The sequence below is a fragment of the Rhineura floridana genome, chromosome 6 (assembly GCF_030035675.1).
Source record: "Rhineura floridana isolate rRhiFlo1 chromosome 6, rRhiFlo1.hap2, whole genome shotgun sequence".
Classification (NCBI taxonomy): Eukaryota; Metazoa; Chordata; class Lepidosauria; order Squamata; family Rhineuridae; genus Rhineura; species Rhineura floridana.
Genome location: NC_084485.1, coordinates 100,165,593 through 100,190,115, shown reverse-complemented (window position 1 = coordinate 100,190,115; position 24,523 = coordinate 100,165,593). Strand labels below are relative to the sequence as shown.

General features: G+C 42.0%; 1 protein-coding gene across 6 annotated transcripts in view; it reads left to right on the top strand.

Moving 5' to 3' along the window:
• KANK4 (KN motif and ankyrin repeat domains 4) overlaps positions 1–24,523 on the top strand; it is a 56,631-nt gene that overhangs the window by 12,901 nt on the left and 19,207 nt on the right. For 3 of the 6 annotated variants that reach the window (XM_061633271.1, XM_061633275.1, XM_061633276.1), the window contains exons 1-4: positions 11,798–11,886; positions 12,616–12,779; positions 15,048–17,027; positions 21,545–21,656. In XM_061633271.1, coding sequence (XP_061489255.1) covers positions 12,707–12,779; positions 15,048–17,027; positions 21,545–21,656 — 2,165 coding nt within the window. In that variant the 5' untranslated portion in view covers positions 11,798–11,886; positions 12,616–12,706. Of the gene's footprint in view, positions 1–8,576; positions 8,692–11,797; positions 11,887–12,615; positions 12,780–15,047; positions 17,028–21,544; positions 21,657–24,523 lie in introns of those variants that run through there. The other 3 variants (XM_061633273.1, XM_061633274.1, XM_061633272.1) reach the window with 2 other exon arrangements.

The window sequence follows — 24,523 nt, the reverse complement described above, 5'->3', positions numbered from 1 at the left end:
TCCAATTTATGGTGACCTTATGAATAGGGTTTTCATGGTAAGCGGTATTCAGAAGGAGTTTACCATTGCCTTCCTCTGAGGCTGAGAGGCAGTGACTGGCTCAAGGTCACCCAGTGAGCTTCATGGCTGTGTGGGGATTTGAACCCTGGTCTCCCAGGTCATAGTTCAACACTCTAACCACTATACCACACTGGCTCTTTTTTAAGTGGTGTACATAAAAATAAAACATACTGCAACCTTTCCCAACCTTTGGGTCCCCAGATGCTGTTGGACTACAACTCCCATCAGCCCCCGCCAGTATGGTCGATGGTCAGGAATTAGAGGACTTGTATCCCAATTTGGGACCCAAAAGTTGGGAATGGCTGCCATGCTGAAAATAAAACAATAAAAATTTACCAAAAAAACTGAATGCTACCTTAAAATGGCTGATGGAAAAAGAAAGTCTTAGCCATGTGCCTGAAGTTCAGCAAGGAGGGTCCCCGGCTAATCTCAGCTGAGAGGAGTTCCTGTATCATAAGGATAAGGGATGGAATCATTCAAACTTCAAATGTTAGAGTCAATTTTAAGTGTAAATGGAAGTACACAACGTCATGGAACTTGAGTTTTTAATTGTAGTCAACATACATGACTTGGCCCAGCAGTTTTAAATTTCTGTACAACCTGAACAAGCTCTGAAGACTTTGCTTCTCCTGATGAAATTCCAGCTTTAGTCCTAAAGGTAAAGGTGTCCCCGCACTTGTAGTGCGAGTCGTTTCCGACTCTTAGGGTGACGTCTTGTGACGTTTACTAGGCAGACCGTATATATGGGGTGGGATTGCCAGTTCCTTCCCTGGCCTTTCTTTACCCCCCAGCATATGCTGGGTACTCATTTTACCGACCACGGATGGATGGAAGGCTGAGTACACCTCGACCCCTTTTACCAGAGATTCGACTTCCTCCTTCCGTTGGAATCGAACTCTGGCCGTGAGCAGAGCTTTCGGCTGCGTTACCGCCGCTTACCTAGTGTGTGCATTTTCTGTATCTTGTATCTGTATCTTGTATCTTGTATAATTTGAGTCCTCTCCTGCTTAAATAATTCTTCTCCCTGTTCTTCATTTGATAGTCTGAAAACTCATTATGCAAGCATCTGCATATCCAAACAGATTTTGAAAGCACGTATCGCAAATATTCCCCAAGAGTCCACATTTACATTTAATAGGTTGCTTTTTCTGACAGTTCTGCTTTGCTGTTCTGTGTTCATTTGGACCACCTACCCAGAAGAACTCTTTGGAGATTCTTTAAATAGAAGATGCTAGAGCACACATGGATAGCTAGCAAAGGAGGAGGGCGTAAATGCTATCTCATGACAGAAAGCATTGTTAGTATAGAGGAGACCATGAGGGGCTGCCACTGCCAGCTCACCAGCTGATGTTCACAAGAGAGGAGTTTTTAATTGGCTCCTGCAGAGATGTCTGAATAGTGCTCTTGAAGGGAATTTATTGAATCAGCATCTGAACCCTACATGGGATGGGTGTGCCTGACCAAGCCTAAAGCTCAATTGGCCTTTTAGGTCAGCTCATGATTGCCAAGTTTTGTTTTAAATGTCAAATGTTTTGGCAGCTGCCTTTTTTTTTAAAATAACTAATCTACAAAAGAGACAGTGATAAATTTTAAATGTACATTTATACTTGGGACTATGTGTGCATCCACAATAGGGGAAGAAGATAAAGGACTTATTGGTAGGACTAGCTAGTGTGGTATAGTGGTTGTGTTGGACTACAACCTGGGAGACCAGGGTTCAAATCCCCACACAGCCATGAAGCTCACTGGGTGACCCTGGGCCAGTAATCTGCCTCTCAGCCTCAGAAGAAGGCAATGGTAAACCCCCTCTGAATACCACTTACTGTGAAAACCCTATTCATAGGGTCGCCATAAGTCGGAATCGACTTGAAGGCAGTCCATTTTTCATTTTTCAGCTGAGAAATCAGATTAAAGTGAGGTAATAGGAACTGATGAGTTTGTGTTTCCATGTACCTAACTTTTATTTCCCGAGCCTGTTCAGCTATTAACATTCCTCTGCATCTCAGCTTGTACAGCCAGATGGACTAGAAGGTTAAATAATCAAAAACCTTTTGATATCTCCAGCATTTCAGTCCAAAACTACATATGACATGGGAGATCCATCACCATTGCCCTGTTGCTTTTGTTTTGTACTACAATGCAACAGCAAGGGCTCCCGTTTTAATCAGAGGAGCAGCACACACCAAAAGAAGTCCACTCCCCTACCACCCGGGGACATTTTCCTGTTCCAAAAGAGATGTACATTTATGAGTGGTGTGGCTTTCAGACATGACTGGCTATTAAATGAGAATGTTGTGGCCTTCAGTTTCACCTCAAAAGCCTTTTGACAGAACTCTGGCACACTTCCTGTTGCAATATTCTCTCAGATCACAATCCAAGACTTATCTAGACCTTGGACAGTTTTATTAGCTATTACGAAATATTTTCCTTTTTTAATGAGATCTCCCCTCCAACAATGAGCCTCAAAAACTGCAGCTGACTGGAGTGTGCTTTTCAGCTTGGAAGCAATTTAGATATGCTTTGACGTTGTTTGTTTAGTTTCCTCACATAAGAGTCCTGTTGCCAGTATTAAAGCTTTTTGTCTTGCTTGGGTCTCAAATAAGGCACATTTACTGCTTTTGGGCCGAGCACAGCCCACTCTTTCTCAAAGGCAGCACTGGTTTCACTCCTTGCTGTAAGCACTCCCTGCCACCACTCACTACTGTAAGCTGTAGCTGCCATCAATGGAGGCTAGTCCATTAGAGCAAATAGGGAACTGCCTCACCAACCTCAGTCTGCCCTCAGCCAGCCCCCACCTGCCTGCCTTCTTGCTTATAACTAGTCAGGGAGTGGCTTTGCCTGTCATTGGCTCTGTCTCCATCCACTGTTGGTCTCCCTGCCTTCCGCCCTACTAGTCTCTACAGGTACCAGCCGCCACTGTCATCAGCTAGAGATGGGTCATTAGAATTTCAAGTGGGTCTCCTTAAAGTCACAGGATCACTCCAAGGTGGGCCCTGCCCACTCCTCCTGAAGTCTTTTGCCTGCTCTTACAGCTGCTACACTGAACTACAGCTGAAATATAAAATTAATTGTTTTAAATGCCCAGTAATAGGGATAGCATAGAATTTTCTAAGAGCCAGACGTGTGTCTGGATTTTCCCCAATCCACGCATTTGCACACACATCAGGACCAGATTGCACCTTCGGAAATGGCTGATGCTTTCAATGACACTGGTGTTTTTTTTAAGAATTGCAGATTCTCTGTGTTTAATCCCATTTCAATGTAAATGAAGTAGCTAATGAGCCATCTCCCCACAGGGAATCTTTTGGGACAAGGAAGCTGAATACCCAGGCCAGGAGTGAGATGTACGGTTACTCAAAAGTAGGTCCTGCAGAATTCAGAAGGGCTTTCTCCATAGTAAACATACACAGTATCACATTCGTAATGTTTGCAATGCTCCCAAATGGGTGCATCGCCCCCCATTCCCAAGCTATCGTTTGCCAACCTCCTAGGATTTTTTAAATTGTCTTTTTAATTTGTGACATGACAGACAATGACAGCCTCTATTTAAAGAATGCCAGCTTGTTTTAAGAACAGGAGAAATTTAAGAATTGGCCCCTCTGAAAAATTCAATTAATAAAGCAGGGGAAGTGAACAACAAAAGCCTCCTCTAGAAGAGCCCTCAAAAGGCTGCTCACTCAAGACTTTTCCTGAGGGTACATTTTTCATTATCACAATCACTCTATCGTTACTTAAATGATCCTGGAAAAAACCCAGCCTGTATAGCAGCATAACCCTTGAAGAGTTAAATATTAGAACTTTGTATTATGGGCCAGAGTGTTAGACTCTGCCCCTTAGATTTTCCTTTGCTGTTCTTTCCAATTTCGGTTTCAGTTGTGTTCTCTACCCAGTCAGCAACAAAGAAGCATGTTTGCCTGTAGTAAAAAGAGTTTGTTTACTCTGCATTTATTATAATGAGCAGAGGATTAGGTGCTTATTGCTAAATAAACTAAATAAAAACATCGCTTAAAGTGATCTGAAAAAAATATCTACCCTGTTACCCTTTACTCTTTTAAAAAAGACAATTTTCCCCCAAAGTCCTAGGGGCGCAGCAATCTCTCTCTGCTGCTACAGGCCTGTCAGGAGCTAAACAGTTAGTAATATGCAGTGCAATGCAATCCTACACACCATTACTCAGAAGTAAACCTCTAAGTTCAATAGGGCTTATTCCCAGGAAAGTGTATATAGTGTAGCAGTCTTAGTTACTGTAGTTACTGTAGTTTGCAAGGCAGTGGGGTGAGGATGTTTAGGGTGGTTTCAAATCAAAAACTTATTCTCTTGCCATCTCTCTTCCCTGGGCTGGCTTTTCTTGTAAAATTAGGAAGGGGAAATCCTTTTGTTGTATCTTAATTCTATTCCAAAATTATGTTGGTGAATAGCCTGATTCATCAATAGCATTTAAATTAAAAAAGGTAAAGGTGTACCCGCACTTGTAGTGTAAGTTGTTTCCGACTCTTAAGGTGACGTCTTGTGACGTTTACTAGGCAGACCGTATATATGGGGTGGGATTGCCAGTTCCTTCCCTGGCCTTTCTTTACCCCCCAGCATATGCCGGGTACTCATTTTACCGACCACGGATGGATGGAAGGCTGAGTGGACCTCGACCCCTTTTACCGGAGATTCGACTTCCTCCTTCCGTTGGAATCGAACTCCGGCCATGAGCAGAGCTTGGCTGCGTTACTGCCGCTTACCACTCTGCACCATGGAGGATCTTTGCGTTTAAATTAGGTGAGCAGATTTATAGCTGATTTGCCTTCAAAAGTAAGTTTTGGGGGTATGTGATTTGAGATTTGAATAGACTCTTGGGCTTCTAATTCATTTGCACCTAAACAACTACTTTTGCTGTAGCATCCATTTACACTCACAAACACCCACAATTTTGCGGCATAAGACCACTTCACTTTGTTTTCAGTTCATTCTATTAAACAAAAATTACGAGTTAAGTGACTTTAAAATGCAAAACTTCCTGTTTATTATTTACTAGGGTGGACAAGCTTGATTTTGTTTGCTTTTTGCCGGAACGTATCATCAGGAGTCTGATAGTTGGATGTGTGAGAAAGCAGGAGTTTAGGGGTGATCATGACAGAGAGAGAGTTCTGTGGGTTCAAAGGAGTGTTTTTGTGTTTGGGGCATTAGACTCCTACCTCCACCATTGTACTTGGGTTCTGGGATAAGTTAATTGTATTTTAGCTTCACAAGTTTACCTCCTGTGAAATGGGCTTCTGTTAGAGGAGAAAACTATGGTTTAAAGGCATGATTTTGTGTATTCCCGTCTGCCTTCTGTTCAGATTCTGGGGCAAGCTACTTATATTTTAGCATCACCAATTTGCCTCCCACAGATTGGTTCAAACACATGGTTTGCTATTTGGGACTGAGACCCAACCTCTGCCATGTACTCAGTTTGCATTCTTGGGCAACTCACTTGTTCCCATCTAGTCCAGAGTGCTGTCTGTATGAAGCAGTGGCCAGTAAGGATATGGGAGAAATTTGTGCGGGGAACCTACTTGCAATTCTTAAAACAAAATACAAACTGAAACGCATCTATACTTCAAAATTTGCACTTCTCTGAATTTTGCAATGGAAAAGAAAAGAAAGACGAAAAGGTGTCTGTTAAGGAAAAGTACACGCAAAAATGCTTGTTAGTGGAAATAATGTACAAAGTTTATTAGGGAAGGTTGATTAAAATGCATATATTAGGCAAAATTAAGTACAGAAATATGGGTGTTTGGTGAAATGCACACCAAATGCATGTGAATTTCATACAAAATGCATATGAACTTACAGATTTGTCTGTGACTTTGAAAAGTTTAAAAGCAGCAGCGCATGAGGACAAGAACATCCCCCTTTTGCTACCATCATTTGGTTTCAGAGAGGGAGGAGGTGTGCACTATGTCTGTTCTATACTCTGCCCTATCCCATTGGTTTAGGGCACCTTACAACAATTTCATCAATATCTATCTCTATCTCCAAAGGGCTCACAGTCTAGTGATTTAGTATGTATGGATGGGTAGGCTTGAGGAAGCAAAGGAGGAGAAACTAAAAATTATACATTCTATCTATTCCCGTAACATTCCTTGTTGCTGTTAGTTACCTTATTCCAAAATAAGGTTCTCTCATAATGCAAAGTTTCGGTCTAATCCTTTTCTCCTCCCAATTCACACACCTCAATTAAACTGTTTAAAGGAAACAAACATGATGATGATTATTAACAATTAACACCTGTTCTAGAACTCCTTCCCATATCATATTTTTTAGAAAGGTGTATTTGGTTCTATCAAAAAGAGGAGCTGTGTATAGCACCAGGTGGAGAAGGCAATGGTGATGATAGTTGGCCTCACTCGCTGCTGCTTCTCTTGCTCACACAGGGTAGTTGCTTCTTATAATATCTGTGAGAGGAGGAGGATCCCAGTCCCAGCAATAGAGAACACAATGTGTTACTGAGTAATTTCTCAAGGCCTAATTGGCAACTAGTAATGATGGGTACATACTACCTCCAGTTTCAGAGGCCGTACATCCCTGAATACCAGTTGGTGGTGATAGCAGGCAGGAGAGTGTTCTTGTATTAATGTCCTGCTTGTGGGCTTCTCATAGCTATCTTGTTGGCCACTGTGAGAATAGGATGCTGGACTAGATGGGTCTTTGGTTTGATCCATAGGAACATAGGAAGTTGGCTTATACTTAGACCATTGGCCCATCTAGTTCAGTGTTGTCTACGTCAGAGGTTGCCAACTTTTTTGGACCAGAGGGCACATTTTGAATTTTGAGAAAGTGCTGTGGGCACCAGTCACAAAATAGCTGTCACAGGGGTGTGGCATAACACAAAATGGCTGCCATGGGAGCATGGCATAACACAAAATTAGAGAGAGTCTAGTCATTGCTGCTCCACACCACTCCCGGACAACCTTATGCTTGCCATGGGAAGTCAAGTATGTCCTGCTAGTCCTGATTGTGGAAACACACAATGTCGATCTCCTTCCCTCCCTCCCTCCCCCCCCACACACACTGATGCTGTTGCTGTCTAATAACAAGGAGCATTACCTAGCACCAGGAAAAATATACAAAGTGGCAATATCATATTCACCTTTTTGCACACACCACACACATACAGAGCATAGACACACATGCACCTCTCCCTCAATCACTCATGGGCACACACTTCACATACACATCTCTGTATGTTTTGCCTCATATCTCAGGTTGTAAAAATGCTAGAATCTTACTTAAATAAAGAAAGCTGAGAACCTGGTCATTATGGTTCATCCCAGGGGCACCAAAACAGGCCTTCATGGGTGCCATGTCACCTGTGGGCACTGGATTGGTCACCCCTGGAGGCGATGTATCTCCATGTATATCTCCACATACAGAATGCATCTTGCTCACCACTGATTAACCAGCGATAGTCCCTGTGCATTTGGGATTAGGAGGCTTCTGAATGGTTAGAAACATAAGAAGCAACCTTATACCAAGTCAGACCATTGGTCCATCTAGCTCAGTATTGCCCACACTGACTGGCAGCAGCTCTCCAGGGTGTCAGGCAGGGGATATTCCCACTGCTACCTGGAAATGCCATGGACTGAACCTGGGACCTTCTGCACACAAAGCAGTTGTTCTACCACTGAGCAACAGTCTTTTCCAGGAAGGAAAGTTCTTATAGCATCACTTGGCATTTTTTCCTGCCCATGCTGCTGCACCTTTCAACTCTGGCATATTAGGCAAAAATCCAGCAGATGAAACAGTTCCATGCTGAGAAGGCTCCTGTTGAATGTCTGTCATGCCGCTGTTAAAGACAAACCTTTTTACCTACATAAGACCTACTGCTACAAGATAGGTCATTGAGATATCCATCATTGTTTTGAATTCAGGAAAGAAGACTTGCATTTTTAGCAGTAGCTAGAGACTACAAGTAAATCAAACAATAAATAAAATCTTTAATTTTAATTTTAATTAAGGCTGCTATCCTAAACATTCTTATTGGGATATAAAACTCACTGAAACCACAGCTACTTAATTCTGAGGAAACATGTTTAGAATCAACACATTAATGTACAATATAGACAAGGTTCTTATCGGGAAAGGTTGTTATACGAGGTCGAATTAGGCCTCTTAAGAATCTGTTTTACCCCTTGTTTGGCCTACCCTAAATAAATGGTGTGCCTCTGATATATGGTTAATTATTTGCACAGTCTTTTAAATATTCCTTTTTTTATAAGACGCATGCTTTCATAACTTGTTTCAGGCATTTCCTCTTGGGAGTTAATCAATTTTTTTTTCTATTTGAGGTTCAGAAATAATCGATAGAGTCTATAGAAAGTATAACTTTTTTCTCAGTGAGAATTCTTGCAAATGCCATGTTTTTACTATGTCTGAACATGAATTATATCTGCATCATTCTGTGCTATCTCAATAAAGGTTGTATTTGCTTTTTAAACAAGGTCATTAGTCAGCTGACCAACTCTTTAAGCAGCTGGAGAATACATGTTTTGTCAGTACAACTCTTGACTTTTCAGTAGTGTTCTGAGAGCTTCCTAGAAAGAGAAGACTTGTCTTGGTTTATTTTCTTCGTTTTGATTTGGCAGCTGGGAGGGTATGAAGGTAACCTGACAAAACACTTCTTTTAACTTCTGGTTTAAACTCTAGTAATGATATGCTAAATTAATTTGCTGCAATGCAGTTAGAACTGATAGGCAGTATCAGAAATCTGTTGCAATAGCCCTTAATGAGATTGCATTAAGTTGTCATCCCTTTGGGAAGAAATTATCTTGGTTTCATAATGCAGTTTTTAAATGCTTCTTAAACAAGTGATCCCTACAGTGAATTCTACAGGCATTGATATTAGTGATCTGATACATGTCTGCTCAGAAGTATAAAGCCATTGAAATGAGCTCAGTGGGACTTATGCCTATGCAATCCTATGCACACTTACTTAATGCCAATGAATACTAAGGGACTTACTTCTGAGTAAACATGGTCAGGATTGCACTGTAGGTTAACATGGTGTTAAATATTTTGGATAACCCTAAAAGGTGGATTCATCTTGCAGTTGATGCAAATATATATATGGCGAACAACATTTGTTTATAACAGTGTTCTTGCATCATCATTGCAATGAGGAACTAAATGATTTTATATCTAATAGATATACATACTTCTGATTTTTATTATTTTATTTTCCGTATATGTACTTATTTTGTAGAATATATTTTCACATTGATACAAATTCATCCATTAAAATTAAAGACTCCATTTGTGCTCAGACAATGATTGCCTGCAGTTTAAACTAGAGTTTTCCTGGTGTTCTACTAAGACATTGTTCAGCAACTTTGCACAGAAGATTTTTTTTCTACTGATGTATATTATTTATGGATTCCAATAGTGCTGCTGAAAAGGCGGCTACTAAGGGGAGACAACACCACAGAAGCCATTCTAAATCTTTTGAATAATCATTGACTAGTATTGACTTGTTTGCATATTATGGCAAAGGTCAGATAACCACAGTGTATTATTATATGAATACTTAGGTATGTGTGCTTTATTACCAGAGCAGTTACAAGTTTTACCTAAGCACATAGTGGTTACCTGTTTAGAAAGAAATAAGCTAAGTGGTAATGGTCTAAGGTCTGATTCATATGCTACTGGAGTAGCATTAGTTGCTGATTCCCTGTGGCTGGCTACCAGTCTGCACAATAATATTTGAATAACAGAATTGCATTGGACTCTACACAGCCCTGTAGCCAGGGTGGGGCAAATGGGTGCACCCCCTCAGAACTGTGGTTCGCCCCCCCTGGATTTTTTTAAAATTGTCTTCTTCATTTGTGACATGACAGTCTCCATATAAAGAATAACAGCTTATTTTAAGAAGAGGATAAGAATTGGACCCTCTGAAAAAAAATCTGTGAATAAGGTAGGGTGAGGGCAAACAAAAGGCTCACCTGGAAGAGACCCTAAAAGTCTACTCACTCAAGAAGTTCATCCCCCTATTATGATGAAACAGCCTATATGACCCTTGAAGAATTACATATTAGAACTTTGTATTATGGACTAGAGTTAGATTCCACTCCTTGGACTTTCCTTTACTCTGATTTTCAGTTTCAGTTGTGCTGTCTACCTAGCCAGCAAAAAACAAATATGTTTGTTTGCCTGCAGTAAGAAGTAAGAGTTTGTTTATTCTGCAGTTATTATGAGTAGAGCAGAATTGGGTGCTTATTGCTAAAAGGTGAAATGCCTGCATGTAATTTCAGGTAGTTACCAGCAATCTCAGAACTTGTCCTTAACAGAATAGTCAGAATGAATGGTCACCTCATTTATACCTTATCTTTTGAGAGTGAAATAAGCCATGAGCCTTGGTTTGGATGTAATGTGAAACCATAGAGTGTGGTTTGTTTCCTCTCAGGACAGGTGGACAAGAGCAAAAGAGAGAGTGCTCTTGCACTCAGGTCCTGCTTGTGGGCTTCCCATAGGCATCTGGCTGGCTGCTGTGAGAATAGGATGCTGGACTAAATGGGCCTTTGGCCTGTTCGTACAGGGCTCTTAGACATATTCATGGGAAACTTTTAACTATGGCAGCCTTTGCCAACCTGGTGCCCTCCAGATGTTTTGGACTATAATTGCCTTCCATCCCACCAGCTGTAATCCAAAACATCAGGAAGGCACCAAGTTGACAAAGGCTGAACTATGGTTTATTATGATCTGCAGACTGAGTCTATGTAGCTATATCTACCCATTAACTTAAAAAAAACTTAAGGCAAGTTCATCTATGAAAATGGAAATGGACTGCCTTCAAGTCAATTCGGACTTATGGTGACCCTTTGAATAGGGTTTTCATGGTAAATGGTATTTAGAGATGGTTTACCATTGCCTTCCTCTGAGACTGAGAGACAATGACTGGCCCAAGGTCACCCAGTGAGCTTCATGGCTGTGTGCGGATTTGAATCCTGGTCTCCTAGGTCGTAAACTACCTACATATTTACTTATTTTGATGATTTCTACCCTGCTTTTTAATGCAAACCTTTTCAGACCAGCTAATATTCACCTCAGATTGGATTTTCATCTGTATGTGGGAATCATAAAGATTAAATATCTGACAATTTGCTGCCCTCAAGAGGTGCCTATGATCTGCTGCTCAAGGCAGAACCCTGACTCTTAACTAATGGAAAGGCCCTGACAGTAACCTGTCATGTCTATAATTAGTTTCTCCTCTCCGCATGCTTTTTAAACTAGGAATGGTGTAGTATGCAGCACTGTATCCAAGAGTAATCAATGTTTCCAATAAATAATAAGATGAGAGACTACTCATCACCTCAGCTTCTGTTCAATACACATCTCCTGAGCATTACTTTATCTCCTCAATCTCTCCCCCCCCCAACTCCCCCAATTCTGAATTTCCTTTGGAACTGTGAATTGTTGCTTAGCAGTGAAAAATGATCTCCCAGAGATATGTGTCCTTACAGCAGGAACTGTTACAGTTAGAAGAGAAAACATTGATTTAAAACATGCCTTGAAGTGCTTACCGGGTAAGGGCTCGAAGGATAATAATTTCATTCCATGCAGACAAAAAGTGTCTAATAGCTCTGTGTTTAAAAATAGATTCCTCTGGTGAAGAGTTCTTAAAGAAGGAATAGAAAGAAGTATGTCACTTAGGTCTTGAAAGAACCATAATTATATGTTTTAACTATTTCATCCCCCACCTCCTCTTTTTTTAAGGTGGACTAAATTTCTTCAGATGAGGCTTCACTAATGGCTTGACATCTGGTGGCTGGGCAGAAATCTGCATAATGGAGAATACAAATGGTATGGATACAGAATTTAATCTTAATTGAAAGGCAAAAACTTCAAGCATTCAGCATTTTTTTAAAAAAATGAAAACAATAGAGAGAACTTATGCTCTGTGAATTAGACTTCTAAAAATGTTCAGGCCCCTGCTTTGAATACTCGCCCCATCTCTATTCAAAATCTGTAAGTGCAATGGCAGAAACTGCTAGTTGTTGCAGAAAGGATATGTTTCCGGACCTCATGGCTGCAGAGAGAACCTGACTGTCTTTCCTACTTGAAGATAGGGGAAGCAGGAGTGCTCTTTCAGTACTTGGGGGCTGGGGGACAGCTTCTCCCATTACAGCACTACAGAACATGTGCAGTGCCAGACTACATGTTTTGCAAGCATAAGAGCCCGACCGCAATCCCAGGCATTTCTAGCTAAGAAGATTGAGATAGCAGGCTGTGAAAGACCTGTGCCAGAGACTTTGGAGAGCAGCTGCCTGTCAGAGTAGGTAGAACTGGACTACATGGACCCGTACTCTTAAGGCCAAACTACATGTCATGTTGTTCACATCATTTGGTACTAAGGAGGAGCAGTCCTGATTTAGATTGGGATGGTGGTGCAGCCAAAGGGTACAAACCTCCCTTATATACCACAGCCCTGATTTTTCTGAGGGGGGGAGTGGCTTTGCTGACTATTTGTTAAAAAATAAAGGAAGGCCAAAAAGCATGAATAATGTCACCTCTCGTTTTACTCTGAATCAGAATACTGTTTCTTCAGACATGAACATATCTTCTATCAAATCTTACTGTTTATATTTGGGTCTTGGGTAAACATACCCAAGCATGAAAAGTAATGTGGGCCATGAAGTCTGTTCAGGAGGAGTTGCACTTTGAGGCCCACTCCAGAAGATACCTGCTTTTCCAAGGTACCCATGATGTCCTGATTTCCTTCTGTCTGGTTTTGCACAAAAGCACCAACCTGCGAGCAAGTCATCTTGTGTGCCTCTTGAGGCATTTTTATATTTAAAGAAGAGCAAGATTATCTCCCAGAAACTAATCTATTCAGTTTTCTCTTTTCTGGATCCTTTAAGCATTTGACATGGTTAGAAAACCAGTGAAGAATATATTAGTGACACTGAGTATAATGTTAATTGTTCATTATACATTAGAATCATGCAGCTTTTAAAGCAAATTTGTAGGGAAGATTGCAAAAGTTGCCATTTACATAATTACCAATTAGAATGATGATTTAGCAAATTCTTGGCTTTCAGTGGTACAATTACATGATTCAGTCCCTGAAAACAAGATTATACATCCGTTCATGCCTCTTCGGGACAGACTATATACCTAAGCTGACTCTACAGAGATGTCTCAGATGACAAATTGCCAGCCATGCTTTTCCCCTTTTGTCTGTTGGATAGAGGCTAACTGCACAGTGATTCAGTAAAACTGCCTTGTAGTCGTGTCTGGAGCAACAGCCAGCATTTCAATTAAAAAAAATGCATACTGTTGTAGGCTGATTTTCAGCAATGCTGCAGTAGCTTTATGCTGCTGCAGCCCAAGAGACTGGGGGTTGAGGAAGTCAGTAGGAACATCTTAGCATAGCTGGTCCTTCTTAGCTGGCATTTATTTGTTCCTTTTGTATCCTGCCTTCACAACTCCTCCTCATAATGATATAGGGCTATACTGATGAAACACAGTGATTTCAAACAGCACAGTCCATCCCCACTCAGTCATCGCTATGTATGCAAGAAGGGTTTTGTATAGAGTTAAAAGAAGCCCTGTTCCCTCCCTTCCTGGCCTGCCCTTAGTATGTACTTGGAGGTGCAAGCTCACAGGAGAGCATTTGCTATGACATAGTTCTGGATACTTGGGGCTGGGGCAACCTATTCCCTGGGGTCTTCATAGAATCCTAGAATCATCAAGTTGAAAGGGGCCTATAAGGTCAACCCCCTGCTCAATGCATGAAGCCCAGTTCTTTCAGTCTCTCCTCATAGGGCTTTGTTTCCAGTCCCCTGATCATCCTTGTTGCCCTCCTCTGAACCCGTTCCAGTTTGTCTGCATCCTTCTTAAAGTGCGGTGTCCTGAACTGGGTGCAGTACTCAAGATGAGGCCTAACCAGTGCTGAATAGAGGGGAACCAATACTTCATGCAATTTGGAAACTATACTTCTGTTAATGAGTAGGACTTGAGCACTTCTGCCTTTGTCATATGTTATCATTTTGCCATCCTCATTGAGTAGCTGTACCACCATTTCTTTTCTCTGTCTTTTACTATGGATGTACCTGAAGGATGCTGTTTTGTTGCTTTGGCATCTCTCGCTACCCTCAGCTCATTCTCAGCTTTAGCCTTCCTGACACCATCCCTGCAATTCTGTGTTACCTATCTACTCTTCCTTTGTGGCTTGGCCTCCCACTTTCTGTATGTGTCCCTTTTTGTTTTGAGATCATCTCTATGCTTTCTGTGAAGGCACACTGGCTTCTGCTGTCTCCCCCCTTTTTTCCTTGTTGGAATTGTTTGCCGTCGTGCCTTCAGAATTTCCTTTTTTAGAAATTCCCACCAATCTTGGATTCCTTTTCTCATTAAGAAAAAAATAAGGTTCACTTGCCACGGAACCTTACTTACCATTGTTCTGAATTTATTAAAATCAGCTTTCCTGAAGTCCAGGGTCTTACCGCAAGGGTATATGGAAGGCACCATCCTCCCATTCTGTGTAATGGCCATTGCATGCTGAGGGCCAGACAGAAAAGGAGGAAAGAAAGAGCAACATAGGAAGCTGTCAGACTGTTAGTCCATCTAGCTCAGAATTGTCTACTCTGGTGGCAGCAACTCTCTAGGGTGTCCAGCAGGAGCTTTCCCCAGCTGTACCTGGTGCTCTACCATTGAGCTACAGTCCGCTAACGAGACTGTGCTAATCCCTCCTTAAGCACATGGCTGCATCATGTATTGTGCCCTAAGAGTTAAGATATTCAAAGGTGAAGAATCATCTAAATAGGTTTTCAAGTTAGTTGGGATAGACCTCAGCAGTTTGTCTGTAAGCTGTCTTTTTCCACCATGAGAATCAAATAGCTAAAGACTGCACTCAGGGACATCTAGAAAGTTTAGTTATGAATGATTTCAGACCTCTCAGGCTTTATTCATTATAGCTACTTGTGGATTATAGTTCTGTTTTTGTTTTTGCTTTATGTTGGCAGATGATAGGGCATCAAAAGCAGAGGATAAAGATCCACCGCAAAGCCCATATTCTCTTGAAACACCCTATGGCTTTCACTTAGATCTTGACTTCCTGAAGTATGTAGATGACATTGAAAAAGGAAATACTATCAAGAGGATTCCTATTCACAGGAAGACAAAGCATCCAAAATACAGCACGCTGCCTCGCAATTTCAGCCTTCCAGAAAATGGATCCAAAGCCTACTCATCATCCCCAGGTAAGAGCTTCCTCGCACAGAGGAAGGCCTCTTTAGGGGCAGAGGAAAGCACCCCTCTGATCACAGCAACTGACTCCTCACCATTTTCAGCCCATCCAAATAAGCCAAGCTACAGAAAAAAGGCCCTTTTAATAGAGACTGTCAAACAAGATCCAGTGCACCTTGAAGAGGAGACTGGCAACTGTAGAGGGAGACCTCAGCTTTTGAGGGCATCCAGTATGCCTGCTACACTTCCACCAAGTCAAGATTCAGAAGTAGAAACTCAGCCAGAAGCTTCTCTGTCATTGGCATTTCTTCAGTCTTCTGATGGAAAGGGCTTATTTAGTCCTGTAAAGGAATCATTTGAATCAAATAGCTCCAAAGGATCTTCTGAAAATCTGAGGAATATGAAAGAGCAAATCAGTAAGGCAGCCCAGGATAGTGAGAAGGTTATGGGGCAACAGGAAGAGGCTCAGCTTGAGCTAGTCCAGCAACAAACAGAGCTTCCTAAGGAGAGAATACAACTCAGTGCTCCATGGCAAAACCACCATTTAATATCTCAGGAATTGCTTGCAGTTACTGAGAGTGGAGAAGAGGAATGTGATGCCACAGAGTCAAATGCTTGTCCACCATCCGTCCAGAGTGGATCAGCCTCTTCTGGAGCCTTGGAATGCAAGCTTGAAAACCAGGCCCAGGGAGACATAGAACTCAACATATGTGAGACAGTTACAGTGGTACTAGAGGAGGATGAAATTACAAGTCCTGGGATTAGAAAAATAGACAGAAACCTAAATCTTGAGTCTTTGCCCTCTGAAGAACTTAGCAAGATAATAGCCTTAAAACAGCATATTGCTATTCTGGAGGAACAGCTGAATAACAAAACAGAGGAACTTGAGCAGATCAGAGTAGTTTTGAAGCAACAGGATAAGGAAATCAAGGCAAAGGAGAGAAGCATTGAAATGCTGGCAAGTTCCAAAGCTCAACTGGAAGAGAAACTTGGTGGGGAGAATACCAAAGAAATTACGCCATGCAAGCAGACAAAAAATGCCCTCCAGTACCATGATGCTGCTGTGAATACAGAACGTGTACATGAAAGGGTAGCTAAGGAGGCATCTGACAAAGGGGTTAATGTACCAATGGAATCAGTAGGGTGCAATACCTGTGGAGTTGATAATAAAAATCTGCATAGAAAGCTATTCCATGTGCACCATGAGATGGCAAACGTTCCTGTTGGTGTTACAGAAAAAGACAGTCCATCTTTGCAGATACAGAAAGAAATGGGTCAGGAAAATTATTGTTCCCCTCTGGAACTAAGTTACAATGAACTAAAGATTAATGAACACATTGATAACGACAACTATCAGAAGGAATTGTACAACTATGGCATGCAGTTCTCTGCTGCTAGTGAAGAAAGCTGCTCAGGTGTTGAGATGGTTGACTCAAAGGCAGGAGGAAATAAAGGTAGTTTTGAAAAAGACTTTAAGCAAGAACTGAATGAGGAAGAAACCCACACAGAACCAAAGAATTCACCTGCAGATCCCATTGTAGGCCAATATGTTAAAAAAATCCGGGACCTGTTACAAGAGCAGTGGACATGCTTAGAACATGGATACCCAGAACTGGCCAGTGCAATTAAGCATCCTGCCTCAAAGCTTAGCTCCATCCAGAATCAACTTGTTAATTCCTTGAACTTGCTGCTCTCTGCCTACTCAACACAAACCCCAACAGACAAGGAGAATTCCAACACACAGTATCAACAGTTGGGTAAATAATATTGGCAAAGCCAGTCTTCCTTTCCATTTACACTGTTGCTAGTTAGGAGTACCACTTGAGAAATTTTGGATGAAATAAACATGGTTGTTGCTTTAAAAAAATGTTTTAAACAGAACAGGGGAAATGAAAATATTTTTGTGAAATTTCCATGTCATTGAAAACCACTATTTTCAATTAAACTAATGGAAATGGAGCTTAACATAACATTTAGTAAACATGAAAGCCAAATGCATTATTTATGACTCATAAAAGAAACAGGATCCAATATATATGCATGACATCATATTAATATAAGTAATTTCACAGGGATTGTGAGAGATACTGGGTATAAACAGGAAGGGATGACATCCCCTAGATTTGATGAACAGGGATAGCTATACCGTTTCCACCAAAATAAGTTGGTGAAAAGCAATCCTGCAGTCTAGTTCTATGTTGCCCTTAAGAAGGTGCAGAGGGGTTCTGTTAATATGGCCGGCCAGTTTTTCCAGCCCAAGCCCAGTACAAGAAGTACTCACATTGCTGTTCTTTTTTTCATCTCTCTGATACTCATTGGGCTTATTGAGGGTGGGATGGAAGCAGAACTAGGGATGAACCTCTTGGTAGAATTTATCAGCCATTTATGTCATATGCTGTGGTGAAGGAGGAAAACGTTGCCATTGCTATGACATAGCTGCAGTTGATCAACTCTGTCATAAGGTAAGTGCCACTTACATCACCTATCCTCTCTTTTCAGCAACCTCAGCCCCTCCTCATCCTTTGAGGTGCAGATAATATTTGGGTACCATTGTTTTGAGCCATTTCACAATTCACTCTATGATCACAAGAGTAGCACTGCGTATGTCCGTCAGAATGTTTTGTAATTCAGTCAGTTTCTAGGGGCAAATCAACCTACCAGACTGATGGGAAGTATAAGAATTCATGGTTGGACTGAGCAATCCAGCTCAGGGGGAGCCAGCATATGTAGTGCCAGCAGAAAAGAAGCCGATGTGAAGTTCTGCTGCATCCAGGTGCCATTCAGGAGCCTTTGGGTTGGCTGAATGCCAACTCAGCTGGGAGCTGAGCACAGGGACCAGAAAATAAAAGCCTTCTTTCCCAAATACCCCTATTGGGGAGTAAGCCCTCTCCATTAACTTCTATTGCAATTATTTTCTTAGACTGACCTTTTCCCCTGCATAACTTTTGCCTGGATTGGGGCTTGCAGGAGCTCTCCAAACATGAGCTGAATGTGGCCTAAGTCCCCTCACCTCAGCCCCTTCCTTGACATGCCCCCATAACATCCGTTTTTGGCAGAGCTTGGAAAAGTTACTTTTTTGAACTACAACTCCCATCAGCATGGCGCTGGCTGGGGCTGATGGGAGTTGTAGTTCAAAAAAGTAACTTTTCCAAGCTCTGGTTTTTGGGGACTTACTCCGGCTTCACATATGCCTGTCTCAGCTGAGCCAGGCTGGACCAGCTGAGCTTGGATGAGGAACTTAAGCCGGCATAGCTCAGCTGAGCTGGGATCCACCACATCCAACTCCCCTTAGCCCGGCGTAAATGCAAATTGGATTGTGTCCTAAACTGTTAGCCTGATGAAACCATGACAATTGTGCCTTCTTCAAAATGCACAGCACGTTTCCCCATGCAATTGGAAAACATTAAATCCACTCTTGATCCTCTCTTTTTATGTGCTGGATAAGTGTCTGCCAGGCAAAGACATGAATTGGAGGCATGTTCACTAAACCCCAAGTTACCCAAGTAAATAAGTTTGAACTTTTAGTCTGGACCAGTTCAGCTAGCTCAGACTGGAAGCCCTGTTGGAGGGTGGGTCTGGGAGGTATACCAATCACATTTTAATTTATCCAGGCCTTCAGCAACAGGATCATGCATTACGGTGTTGCACAAAGTAGGCACCAATTACTTCAGATAAAGCTATCTGATATGGTAATGTTGCCATTCCATCCACTGCTGCTGGTGAGGACAGTATCTGACCAGAGCTTTCTGGGCAAACATTGATAGTGATGTCTCATATTGAGTTAAATAAAGCATAGCTGATGTTTGACATATACAAACTTTATATTTAATAGCACCAGTATCAGCAGATCAGGAACATCATTGGCCTCCATTTAAGCCTCCTGAGACGGCAGAATCATCCACCTTTCTCCTCCATGCGGTCATCATCTTCCCTTTGCCATGTTTTCCTCTGAACTCTGTAGGCTTGCAAGCTGCCTGTCTCCATTCATACAGAGTTTAGCTTGTCCTCCTGTGCTGAATATCACTGATGTACAACTTGAGCTGAGGCAGTGTTAGAAGCCTAATGGGAATGTCCTCAACCCAATATCCCAAACACCAACAAGGGCCCAAAAGTGGCTGAGAGAAAGCCCTATCCTCTTCTACAAACTCCTGTTCCCATCTCTTGCACAGTGAAAAACAATTACTTTACACTGGAGAATTGACATATCCCCTGCACATCCTCTATCATGTTCCCTAGCTCCATTGACAGTCTAATTCATTGAACATAATATACTACCAACACTATTCCACATTTTCACACTTAACAAAATGAAAGCAGTTCAACAAAATGAGTGTAGCATGAGAAGGAGATGGGTGATGGATAAATCATAGTGATGGATAAATAAAGACATAAATGTCATAATGACCCATATGATATTTCTTAGTATAATGTAGTAAAGCAGGACCAGGGAAATCTGTGGCCCTCTAGATGTTACTAAACTACAACTCCCATCAACTACAACTGACATTAACCATGCTGGCTGGAGATAATGGGAACTGAATCCAACAACATCTGGAGACCCAAGATTGGGGACCACACCAGTTGCTGGTGGTCCCCCCCCGCCACCAACTAGGGTAGGGTAGATAAGCCCATTCAGCTCTCATACAGAGCAGCAAAGTAGAAATGCCCCCAAAAGATAGCTTCCAAACTTCTTAAAAACAGCCACATGCATATTTTAGCAACAGTTAATATTACTAGCATCTGACCTCTGGTGGTCTTTGCAATGCTGACATGGTATGTCTGGAATGCCACAGAGTATTATCATAGTCAGATTTTCCACTGGTGTCATGCTGATAATTCTCCATCTGAAGCAGGGCTGGCCCAAGATAATTTGTTGCCTGAGGCAGACAAGACTGCACCTTCCTCCTCGATTTCAAGTACAGAAGCTGATTGGACTGGCACCTGAATCTTACTTCATGCAGGTGATGAGACAACCTTCTTCACGGCACCGGAAGGCAGCAGGCTAGCTTAAGGGCATGGGGCAGACTGTGTGGCACACACAGCTCTTAACTGCTGCTTTCTCACCCCTTCACCTGGTGTCTGCTCATTGCCCACTCAAACACTGCAGTCCAATAGTATAGGTGGACTAAGCATGTATAACATGGACAGAGCAATGCTGCTGCATGAGTGATGCCTGCTGGAGCACGTGGCTTGGGCAGACTATTTATCTGCTTGCTTGCTTAGTTGGGCCTTTCTCAACTAGGTGAGAAACCAGACAGCTCAAGTCAGCAACGTGCAACCATTGCCGCCACTAGCTCAGGAGGTTGGGAAAGACTGGGGAGGAGGCCCTGGGGATAGACCTCTCCCCACCCCGGCAACTGCTGTCTGAAGTGGTGAGGTGAGACCCAAACTGGTGTAAGGAATCTTAGGCCCTGTTTTATGTTAACACAATGCTGGAAAGGGAGAAACACACAGGTGCATGGCCAGCGCCAGAGGGCGGCCAGGTTGGGCCCTGGCCAAGGGCCCCTGCAGCCCAGAGGAGATCCTGAAGGGCCTCTCCTTAGGGTGGGAGGGTGATGCTCCCCTTCCATTATCCAGTACAGCATTGGGTCCTACAACCAGACTCTGCCGTGAACAGTGGAGAGGGAGCTCCCAGGCACCCTCCCCAAGACAGATAGCATGGGCTTCATTAAGCCTGCCTGCATGCCCCACCTACCTCTCTCGTCAGTGTGAATGCCATGTGAACTAAGTGCACATGCCTGCCATCACCCAAGATGCTGTCAGGGGCTTCCCTAAAGGACTGATTACCCACCACCATCATCTTGGTTGATGGGAGGCATGTGCGCTATGCACACACATCATTCACACAACACAGGTGGTAGGTGGGGCGTGTGTGTGTGTGCGTACTTATTAGCCCCATGCCATCTGTATGGGGGTGTTGGGCTATGTCACTGTGGGCCCTGGGCAGGCTGGTGCCCAGTCATGCTTGGCACCCACCCTGACAGCTACCATATGTGAACCTCACAACATGGGCCAGGACTTCTGCATGAAAAGGCTCCGTCCTCGAACTAAATCTTCCATTTTCACATTCTAATCTCATTTACATGGGAAGGTTCTTCATGGCAACTGTGCAAAGTTCCTGCCCATCAGGAAGTATTTTTCACCAACATCACACTGCTTCTGAAACACAATGTGTGGGTCAGCCTTTCAAATTGTTGAAGGTATATGATAAAATTAAATAAGGCAAAACCATTATAACGTTCCTGATATTCTGTGTTTTTGATATTTCTATTAGAAATCTCTCCAAGCACAAGTCTTAAATCTATTATGAAAAAGAAAGACCCTGGTTTCCATGCAGGAGGTAACGGCACCAAAAAGAACCTTCAGTTTGTTGGGGTAAATGGTGGGTAAGCATCAATGAAAGAAGCAAAACTGCCTTGTCATTTCTGTGTATGCCAAAAGAAAGGATTTGACATATTAAACATAGTCTCCATTCTAGTTCCTTCTCCATTCTAATGTTGGTGAGATTGCTGTAAATGCCTGGCAAGAAACATTAGGATATATGTTAATAGTAGAGATACTGAATAGTACTACACTAATACTAATCAAAGCTAACAATCAGCATAAACTTCACAGATTAAATGGTAACCTTTCCGCTGAATAAGTAGACTCTGATACAGGGATGGGTAGCCACATTAGAAGCCATGATATCATTGTAACTAGGTTGCAATTTGGAGTTTTCCTTCTTTGGATTTCTGTGGAGGGAATCAAACAATTTAAAGATAGGTATTTTCTCCTACTCTCTTTTACAAAGAGTTTAAAAACAAAAAACAGGGAACATTTTACTAAAAAAAACCTGGCATTTTCCACTGCTCAAATTTTTTGTCACACAGTATTGCACAACTACTCCCATGGTTGGTTTTAGGGTAAAGGCAATCTTTATGCTCATTTAAGCTTCCAAATTCCTAGGCAACCCAACAGCACTTGGCTTCCAGTACAGAAATCAAGTTAATTTTAAGAAGGATTAGTCAACTTTACTGCAACCATGACCTCCATAATATTCATAGTTCATCTCTCCATGCCAGCTCCAAATCCAAATGGACTGACTGTTTGCTATATAATAAATATGGGTATAAATAAAGATAACAACAACAACAACAACTCACAGAGACATGACAGAAACCATGTAGGAAGCCAGACATCTGTATCATTGACCATGAAGTCGGGTTAATGTTATCATAGCCTGCAACTGTCCCCAAAAGTGAAATAGCAGAATTGAAACTTACTGGTGGCCATGTAGTCGCAGTCACCTTGCAAGTTTTTATTTAATTTAATTGCAAACATTTTTATACTTCCAGCATTAAACAAGATGTTGATGTTTTCAACTATACAATTACATTCATAAAATAAACACAAAATACATCACAAATCATTAGATCAGATTATTATATCAGCATGTTTATATGTGCCTACCAGTTGATCTACACCTGTCCAGGTGGATTCATTACTTCATTACAAACACTACAATACTTGTTTGGTGTCTGTGCCATGTAAATTTCATAGTCTATCTTCTCTATCCCAATCTGAAAACTTGAGAGTGAGTAACCCCTTCTTTCTGAGCAGCTATAAAGGTCACTGGTGGTGATGGCGGTGACCGATAAATGAAAGAGCCTTAGAAAAAACAGAGACAATGGTAAAATTAAAAGAGCTGAAAGATCTCAAGAAGTTTATCCATTCTGCTCAGACAATAGTGGTGTTCACTTGTAACACTTCCCTAAACCCCAATTTAGTGTTCTAAATTAAGCAAGCCTCAGGATTGTACACACATTGCCCTCCTCCTCTGCCAAAGGAGCTGTTTGCAGCTTACCATGGTTTGTCATTTTGTCGAAATGGTGGTTAGTGTTAAGCAAACTTGAAACCATAAGTTCAGAGCTTGGAAAAGTTACTTTTTTGAACTACAATTCCCATCAGCCCAATCCAGTGGCCATACTGGCTGGGGCTGATGGGAGTTGTAGTTCAAAAAAGTAACTTTTCCAAGCTCTGCATAAGTTAATGAATCTGCCTTTTTTCAATAAACCATAGTGAACACTAACCACAGTTCCCTGTTTAGATAAGCATATAGATAGAGGCAATCCAGTGGACATAGTGTACTTAGACTTTCAAAAAGCGTTTGACAAGGTACCTCACCAAAGACTTCTGAGGAAGCTTAGCAGTCATGGAATAAGAGGAAAGGTCCTCTTGTGGATAAGGAATTGGTTAAGAAGCAGAAAGCAGAGAGGAGGAATAAATGGACAGTTCCCCCAGTGGAGGGCTGTAGTGAAGTCCCTCAAGGATCGGTATTGGGACATGTACTTTTCAACTTGTTCATTAATGACCTAGAATTAGGAGTGAGCAGTGAAGTGGCCAAGTTTGCTGACGATACTAAATTGTTCAGGGTTGTTAAAACAAAAAGGGATTGCGAAGAGCTTCAAAAAGACCTCTCCAAACTGAGTGAATGGGTGGAAAAATGGCAAATGCAATTCAATATAAACAAGTGTAAAATTATGCATATTGGAGCAAAAAATCTTAATTTCACATATACGCTCATGGGGTCTGAACTGGCGGTGACCAACCAGGAGAGAGACCTCGGAGTTGTAGTGGACAGCACGATGAAAATGTCGACCCAGTGTGCGGCAGCTGTGAAAAAGGCAAATTCCATGCTAGGGATAATTAGGAAAGGTATTGAAAATAAAACAGCCGATATCATAATGCTGTTGTATAAATCTATGGTGCGGCCGCATTTGGAATACTGTGTACAGTTCTGGTCGCCTCATCTCAAAAAGGATATTATAGAGTTGGAAAAGGTTCAGAAGAGGGCAACCAGAATGATCAAGGGGATGGAGCGACTCCCTTATGAGGAAAGGTTGCAGCATTTGGGGCTTTTTAGTTTAGAGAAAAGGTGGGTCAGAGGAGACATGATAGAAGTGTATAAAATTATGCATGGCATTAAGAAAGTGGATAGAGATCCAGCAGGCTCTTCTTATGTTCTTGTGATATAACAATACATTGTGGATAGTTGAAAAGCAGACTGTAATTGGAAATGGATGATTCCAATCCCCTCCTGGCAGTTGCACCAAATAAGGGGAAGGGAGAAGGAAGTGACAATGACATTCTTAACACAGTATAGAGAGTTTGCCCCAGGGACCCCCAAGTAACTTGTGAGTATGAGTTCTCATTCACCTGGTTCACACACAACACTACGCCACAGTTTAGTGTTATGTGCACAAGCCAAAGG